This window comes from Syngnathus floridae, chromosome 21 (genome assembly GCF_059516105.1).
Source record: "Syngnathus floridae isolate MCC-2025c chromosome 21, RoL_Sflo_1.0, whole genome shotgun sequence".
NCBI lineage: Eukaryota > Metazoa > Chordata > Actinopteri > Syngnathiformes > Syngnathidae > Syngnathus > Syngnathus floridae.
This window is the reverse complement of record NC_142433.1, coordinates 2,654,265-2,663,018: the sequence shown is the minus strand read 5'-3', so window position 1 is coordinate 2,663,018 and position 8,754 is coordinate 2,654,265. Positions and strand designations below refer to the sequence as shown.

At 42.9% G+C, this 8,754-nt stretch overlaps 1 protein-coding gene across 1 annotated transcript; it reads left to right on the top strand.

Moving 5' to 3' along the window:
• Positions 1-2,753: 2,753 nt before the first annotated feature.
• Positions 2,754-7,239, top strand: dlx6a (distal-less homeobox 6a). The gene is made up of 4 exons (XM_088365987.1): positions 2,754-2,904; positions 4,796-5,271; positions 5,650-5,843; positions 5,928-7,239. The coding sequence occupies exons 2-4, from the start codon at positions 4,965-4,967 to the stop codon at positions 6,165-6,167; spliced, it is 741 nt and encodes a 246-aa protein (XP_088222113.1). The 5' UTR covers positions 2,754-2,904; positions 4,796-4,964; the 3' UTR covers positions 6,168-7,239.
• The last annotated feature ends 1,515 nt before the right edge of the window (positions 7,240-8,754 follow it).

The window sequence follows — 8,754 nt, the reverse complement described above, 5'->3', positions numbered from 1 at the left end:
ATTTCACATTGAGTAGCTGTTTACATTCAAATCACACAAAGCAGCAAGAACAGGATATTTGAATATTCCTGACAGTTTTTCCACGCCTCATACCAAAATGTCATCTCCACATTTACACAATCACGCACTCGGCCATCACATGAAAAATGTTCAGACAAGGAACTAATGTCTTTTAAGTGAATACGTGTACCTGGAGGGCCCGGCACAAAATGACAGGGATTTCACTGCTGAATCCTTTTAGCAGGACATTGACACATGAACCAGGGCTGAAAAAAAGAGAGAGTGAGAAAAAACAAGAGCAGGAATGAAGCAGTGAAGGGTGGGAGGGAAAAAAAAAAGAGTAGACAACCAATTTGGGAGTAATGCAACTAAAAACTGACAAGTGTAATTTCATCCATCTGGGCCGATGTGTAAAAAGCGCTGGCCTGAACATTCCCCATTCCCCTCTGATTGATCTTCCCCGAGTCTGAAACACCTATTATTAGCCACCAGTCTAATAGCACCAGGATGGCTCGGCGCTCTCCCAGGGGCCAAATCTCCGGTCATCTGCCCCCTCACTCACCACAGCTGTGGAAGCCAAGGGGGAGGCAGAGGGGGAGGTTTGGAGCTGCCAACGGGGTGGGGGGGCGTACCTGTTGGGGGGGAGAGGAAAAAGTGGTTGAGCATCGGCAATGCGGTTGGGCGGTAAAACAAATGGAAGTCGTACTTTCAGCACAGTTGAAATATGTCAATTTATATTATTTATGTGTCAATATATTTCATCTGGATGTTAATTCAAGGTCTCGGAAAAAACAAGCCACTCTCATTACCTCATAAAATTAACACCTTTTTGAATAATCAAAAATGAATGCTTGAAAATACTATTAGCACACACATGAAAAAAAAAGAATGGTCCCAATACTCAAAGTGAGCAACATTAAGCAAAAAAAAAAGCTAATCGCCCACCTTGCCCTTTTTGGGGTGATTTTTTTTGGGCTGCATAAAAGGTCGGAGTCGGCTCTTCACTCACACTGATTGATTGGGCCCTCGGGTGAGGCCTAATGCATTTTCAAGGGCAATGATGACAATAATTGGCTACCTTCACTTCACCAAAATGGACAAAGTCCTAAAAATCCAACCACTCAACACTGACAGATCAGAGGTAACAAAAAAAAAAAAGCTTCTATCCGTGCTTTACGGGGCATGGAATAATGATTATGATATTATGAGGCTACAGCTGATGGAAATGTTTTCACGGCTTGCATGTACATGAAATAATAAACACATTCTCTTAATGATTCCTAATGTTGATGAAATTTAATAAGTGGGCAAATTAAATCTATTAACTCGGGAGCAAATATTTGAAAGCCGATACAAGTGTAGTTTGACGAAGGAGGAGATTGTTGGCCTTTAAACAAAGGTGAAGCTATCGCCTGACAAAGTTGGCCCATGAGAAACAGAGCAGTGCGTTTCAGCAGGTGTGACTTCCTTTCTCTTCGCTTCTTTTCCACTTCACTTCACATTCTTCAGCGCCTCTATACTTTGCAGAGCTGTGCTGAACATTGCAATTCCTTCTGCAGGGATACTTATTCCAAATCGACAACTGTTTTTTTCTTTTTAAGATTTCAGAAAGGAGCTCCTGAAATGCTATCATAGCAGTAGGTGTCATAAAGTATTTCTAATATAAACAAAAGTGACTATTTTAATATGATTATCTAATAAAATATTTTTTTTCCTCATTATTCCATTTTCGTGCATAAAATCGCCATTGATGCATGCCAGGTAATAATTTCTAGATATTCTTCATCGTTCCACCGCACCACTACCTCCTCCACTGTCTGCACGATGAAAAAGGTCCTCCAATTATTCAGGCTGGCTAATGAGTGCATGTGAAGTAGGCCTGGGCCTTGGCAACATTAGAGGCCAAGCATGTCATTTGCAACATCTGGCGTAATAAAAAAAAATAATGCTAGCGTGAAAGGGGTACGGAAAAAGAAAAAGGTATCTTTGTTTGCTCCTCTTTGTTTACAATGGTATTCTTTTTTTTTTTAATTTCAGACAAATTCATCGCAACGGCTTTCAAACAGGAAAATGGAAATGTTGCTTCTGCCCTCTATTTCAGCGTCCTGGCAACAGAGCAATTTTCTATCATCAGGGATAAACGGCTTCGAACAGTACATTCTGGAAAAAAAAAGAAAGAAAATAAAAAAAGAAGTCCGTGATTGCTGCCCTTCCTGTCTGTTATCTAGCGACCAAATTCTCTCCTTCATAGCTGCCGCACATAATAACGTCGTGGATTACATTGAAAGTGGGAAAGGGGTCCCATACCGCGCGGCGCGCATTTTCTAAGAACATATTCCATGACTGCCCCATATTTCAAGATATATTTCTTCCTCTTTTTTCGCACTGTGTGGCTTAAGCGAAATTGAAATTAAACCCACGCGCGCAGGCATTTGTTTATTGTGGTCACCACGTGAACGCGCACACCTGCACCACAGACATGATATGCCAATGAGCCCATCCTCGAGGCATAATGCATATAATTTTCCACACACACAATTTATGTTTCATTCAGTAAACAACACATCAAACGTTTGCATCAGTGCGTAATTTCTGTGCGTAAAAGCGGTGCGCCACCGTTTGGCGTGAAAGGCCGCGCACGTGGTCATTGGCGTGTGGCGTGTGTGTCTTCGACGCCTTCCTGGCTGTCTGTGACACGCCAGTGGGCGACATCAAGTCTCATAAAATGCCTCCCGGTCTCTCTCTATATTCGCAACCGCGCGGCGGCCGGTTCCCTCTCTGGCTTTCCAGTCAAAGCCACAGTCACACTATTCTCGTGGAGCCGCTGCTCCCATTTTACGCACACATATGATTTCCACGTGGGGCCACGCGGGGAAGAAAAGACACGCCGTGTCAAACAGCAAAGTAGGAAAAATATTTGACTTTAAAACGCTTTAATTTTTTTCCCCTAAAGCAGGTGGGGTATCAGGGGGGGTCCCACGGCTTGATAAGTGATTTTAAAGAGTCATTCATCAGTGTTCATAAGACAGACCACTTATGTTAAACAACCATTGATTGAGCTGTGGGTCAATCATCTACTTTCGGGAACTAAGTGATTTTTTTTTTTTTTACATGTGAAGTTGATCATTTTGGCGAGCTGAAAATGGAGAATATAATTAACACGTGAACTCATTTGATAATAATAAATGATGTTCTGAACTAATATTTCTAAAATATCGACAAAATATTCCCCACTCTCACCTAATGCGATCTCTTAATGAGCCCTGGTGGGGTTCTAAATTTCTAAAACAACAAGGTGCAATATTTATACTAATGCGGACAACAGAAAAATGAATTATATATAAAAAATGATTGGCTATTTAAAAAGAATATGTTTAAAGTACAAGAACTATATTAGCAATAGAATGAGCAAAAACGAACTTACCTTTAACCCTCCTCCCATATAATTCGATTATATTCCAATTAATAAAATTAAAATAGGTTCAAAATAAATACATCCACGTTCTTGCAGCATTCCCCGCTTCGTGTATGCTCCTCTCCTGCTCTGCAGCTGGTGTAAAAATGATTATGCGGCAGCCGGGTTGTTGCACTTTTAAATCGCACAAAAGTAAATAACAACCGTAGTTGACGATAATAGCAAGGTAGCAAGTTCTTGTTAGACGGAAAAGTGAAACTAAACGCCGCGTTGAGACGAGCGTTCTTGATAAGAGGATAATTGAGGCGACACTGGCGTGTAATTAGGGTATAATTTATACTATATCCACTTTTATTCCAGCCTCCCAAAATATAGCCAGTTCACCATCATTACGGGGAATTGTTCTAAATTTTATGGCTGCAATTTGAGTAAAGTGTGCCCGCTAATCAAATAGGTCTTCGCACTACCTTGACTGAACGTAATTACAGTATTTCCGTGGCCTTTTATTTTTATGATACTTTAATGCTACACACTCTGTAGGGGGGTGTAGAAAATTGTGATTTTTTCCAATGATGCAAAATTAAATATGATTTTTTAGAGGCAATTTTAGGCCTCAACTCAGGGTGAAAAAAATCCACATTATTTTGGAATCTCCAAGTCACGAGTTGCATATGGGGATGTTATTATTGCTAATATAATTACTAGTTGTGCTATGTGGCTGTTTCGTTTCAATAGTCAGAGCAAACTGATGGGATAAATTGTTATAGTAAACAGAGGAGGGCTGCAAAAAAAAAGGGGGAGGGAGAATCTATTTCATGATAATTGTTAGGGGCAGTCCAAACATGCAGTCGAAATAAAATGTTTAAAAATCGAAATCGAATAGAGGCCCTTATTCCATATCATATCCGGATATTACACTTATTTTTCCACATAACCTATATGCATGTCCTAATTGGTTTAAAAGGAGTCAAGCAAGAGTGTGATGTGATGGAAAAAATAAGCAAATGTGTGTTGCTGCTTCGTTATGCTCGTGCACAATAATGTGCCTCGTCGTGCGTAATTTGGGTGTTTGGGTTGGGCAGGAAAAAAGAAAGTGAAAAGCGATAGGGCAATTCCAAGCGGCTAATCTTGTCTGTGGGAATTAGGCGTCTTTCCCATCCCGTATTATTCCCCCCTCGTAGTTGTAGTCGGAGCTGGTTAGGTGGGTTAACTCCAACTCAAGTCTCCGTCAAGCGCACAGCCCTGCATGATGACGTCGCGCCCGGATGACCAATAGGAAGGCGCTGCCCTTTGGAGACAAACCATTTTACTTGTAGTGTCTGAACCAAGTCTGCAAGCAAGGGCGCAATTTTAACAGTAAAAATCTTCCACCTCTTCTAGCGTACTTTGAGTGAGAATTATCACGCGGACGGGAAGATTAAAATCGCTCGTGGCGGGACCTGATCGGAAAAGAGCAAGCGCGCATGCAGTAAGGAGAGAGAGGAGAGAGAGGACGCCGATTCGGTCTTGAGAGAGAGGGGGGTGAGTGCTCTCAAGGCAGAAAAATTCGATGATGACCATGACTACGATGGCTGACGGTCTGGAGGCGCAGGACTCGTCCAAGTCTGCTTTCATGGAGTTTGGCCAGCAGTCCCACTCGCAGCAGAGCTCGCCGTCCATGGCTGGCGCTCACTACCCGCTCCACTGTCTCCACTCGGGAACGCACCACCACCAGCACGACAACACCGCCGCCTACCCGGCCGGCAACACCTACAACAGGTCCCTAGCGTACCCTTACGTGAGCCATCCGCACCACAGCCCCTACCTGTCCACCTACCACAACAACACGGGGGGACAGACGCGATTAGACGGCGCAGGTAAGACCAAAACCGCCTCTGTCATTTTTCCCCCCCACTCCGAGCTCCACGCGTGCGTAAAAGCAGCCAAATAATTCGATTATGTTCTCAAGCCATCCTTTTATGTCGGACGTTTATGTCCTCCTCGCCCCCCCTCCAAAAGGAAACAACAACAGGGTGTGATCATCCGCACCGTGCAATCCCCACAACCACGCGAATAGAAATCAAGCAGCCTTGAATGTTGTAATTAGCATTTAATTGACACGTCATTACAGGCGATATCTGAAAAATGACAGCTCCCGAAAAAAAAGGAGGGAGGGGGGGGGGGGTCTCACTGTCACATGATATCGCCGATTTGGACGTGATTTTGAATGATAATTGCTTCTTTTTTTGTTGCAGAGCAGCAGAAAACGACAGTGATTGAAAACGGGGAGATTCGTTTTAACGGCAAAGGCAAGAAGATCCGCAAGCCCAGGACCATTTATTCCAGTTTGCAGCTGCAGGCGCTCAATCACCGTTTCCAGCAAACCCAGTACCTCGCCTTACCTGAGCGGGCCGAGCTGGCCGCCTCTTTAGGATTGACACAAACCCAGGTAGGACGAGGTAGACGAATTCTGCATCGTTATTATTCGATCGAACGAGCTTGTTTTCATTTCTAATCGCATCGCGATCCGCAGGTAAAGATTTGGTTCCAGAACAAGAGGTCCAAGTTCAAGAAGCTGCTCAAGCAAGGCGGCAACCCGCACGAAAGTGACCCCATGCCGGGTTCCATGACCCTCTCCCCGCGCTCCCCGTCCATCCCGCCCATATGGGACGTCTCGGCCTCATCCAAAGGAGTAAACATGGCAGCCAACAGCTACATGCCGGGCTACTCTCACTGGTATTCATCGCCGCACCAGGACTCCATGCAGAGATAGGCCTCCGGATGCGGCCTGGAATTTAGGACCGAGGATATGGAGGGACTGGCATTTTTAAGAAAAAAAAAAAGAAGAAAAAAAAAGCATATACTGCTGTCATCCGTCACCAAATATTGTCAGTGACATTTGAGCCAATTTGGGAAAAGACTGACTGCCCCCCCATGTGGACTTGTGCACTGCAAGTTTTTTGTTGATTTGTTTGTTGTTGCAATCGTCTGTCTGTAAATAGAATCAACCACTTCACTTGTACATACACTTTTTATGTCCTGTCAGATTGAGTAAACGGTGACTCAAAACATGCTCTGTGTGCTTTTAAAAAAAAAAATCCAAATCATTCTCACTCATATTGGGCCAACATTGCATGCAAGAATCACGACATGAATGCATGAATGCACGAGCGAGGAAATGAACTTACCCTGCACCGCCGCTGCCTACATTCACCTCCAAAGACTCTCGCCGCATGCAGGTCATTCCACCCTCAATTATTGGAAGTATTGACAAAATGTTTTCTGCCGTTTCTCCGTCCTAATGCAGGCCGTTAAAAGCCAAGCTCTGTGGGATCGATGCCGAACAAAGCAGCCAGCTGCAGCGCCGTTCAATATGAAGGAGATATTTGGGACAATTTGCTGGGTTTTTATCCAAGTGAGCCTTTTTCTCCCTCTTTCTCATAAATGCAGGCATAATTAGGGTAATTTTTGATGTAGCCCGCTGATTACAGCGTTTTTACCGTCAAAGATAATTACCTGTAATTTTCTACCACTTTAATACTAAAAGGCATCTTTATTTTGGTTTGGAGGTAGCGCCGATGGAACAAAGGGGGGAAATTATTCCGTTATTCATATACAAATTGCCCAGAAGAGAGAGCGTTGGGGATATTATCTGAAATGACGACTGCATGGTGAAAAGCCTCCAGGCAGCTGTCAACGTCGCGGATGCCCCACTGGCGTGCATTCAGGCTACCTGGGGGCAGCCACCCCCCCGCCACCAAACACACACACACACACACACACGAACAAGCCCTATGCACCACATGACCTGCAAGCATGCATGTGCCAACATGAAAAACAACAAAATCCACAAAAATCACAAATAACACCTTATGTCACCCATTTATGATGGATAGATAGATAGATAGATAGATAGATAGATAGATAGATAGATAGATAGATAGATAGATAGATAGATAGATAGATAGATAGATAGATAGATAGATAGATAGATAGATAGATAGATAGATAGATAGATAGATAGATAGATAGAGAGAGAGAGAGAGAGAGAGAGAGAGAGAATATTTTGCAAAATTTACAATTTATAGCTATATATATATAATAATAAAATCTATATCATAATAGATTTTTTTTTTATTTTATTTGCCCCATTTCCAGCAGCTCAAGCATTGGTCCTGGGATGAAGGGCCTTACCACCGATTGTTAGCATATAGATTGACGATGCGCCTGACCACATATCGACATAATACCTGTCAATCATAATGCAAATCAGGTCGACTATGACTAAAGGAGAATCCGTGCAGAAACATCTTACCTTCCTGGTGCTTCTCAATATTACGCCACGCGACGGCCGGTGAACACGGTCGGTGGCTCCGTACGCAAATCCAGGTGGGAAAGTGTTTGCACACCGTGGTAAACTCTTATATATTGCCTGCAAAATTAGCTGTTATTACTGTCACTGTTTAGTGATGGCGAGCTGGGGAGAGAGGAAAGGAGGGGAAAAAGGGCCCTCTGCAATCAGGAACCGTGCGCATCTTTGCAAATTATAGGTAATTGTCAATGTCCAGATTATGATAATAGGACCCTAATCCTGCATGGAGAATAATTATTGTGAAGTGTTACAGTTGGAGCTGTCCAGTAAAACTAACTGTCATTATTTTTTTTTTACTCATTTATTACGTAAAAATAAATAGTGGGGTGTGGTATAGCTGAGTGGAAAATATTCGGTTGGGAATAAATGTACAGCTCTCCATTACTCGAGCGTGTTGCGTGTGCTGTGTGGAAATATAGTCGTGAGATTTATGATTTATAGGACGACAAACTCAATACCCGTCCATGTGCCGTCAATTTCATTTAATTTGTCCGAAAATTATTTGCTATACAAAAATGAGTAAACGGCGGAACTAAGCGGTGAGCGTTTGTATTTTCTGAATATAAAATATAAAATAAAATATACATTTAAAAAAAAAAAAATTTAAAAGCCCCGGAAGTGTTTTCATGGTCGATTTCAAAACATATTATCCACTATTAATATGGCTTGCCGTAGAAAACCTGGTTCAACATGAAGGTGGACCTTGCGTGGGTCAGTGAGTGGGTCAAATACAACGTTTTTTAATAAATGTGAAAAAAAGAGAAGGGTGCATTGTATTTAAAAAAAAAACGCATACGTGAGCTTTGTGCGCATGCGCGTGGAAATTCAATTAGCTCCATTTCAAATGCTTAAATATGTCTTGTAAGCGGCAAGGTTTGTTTAGTGGTTTCACGGTGGCTCTGGCTGCTAATGACATGGTGACGCTGCGGAGGATTTCGCCTTCTTTTTTATTTTACCCGGAAGGTGGGCTGCGGCCGGGAACGGCAGA

Bases quoted from the DNA above. Each gene is read 5' to 3' on its own strand.
- dlx6a (XM_088365987.1), top strand. From the start codon at position 4,965: ATGATGACCATGACTACGATGGCTGACGGTCTGGAGGCGCAGGACTCG. The intron at 5,272-5,649 runs GTAAGACCAAAA...TTTTTGTTGCAG, and splicing joins GACGCGATTAGACGGCGCAG to AGCAGCAGAAAACGACAGTG. The intron at 5,844-5,927 runs GTAGGACGAGGT...CGCGATCCGCAG, and splicing joins TAGGATTGACACAAACCCAG to GTAAAGATTTGGTTCCAGAA.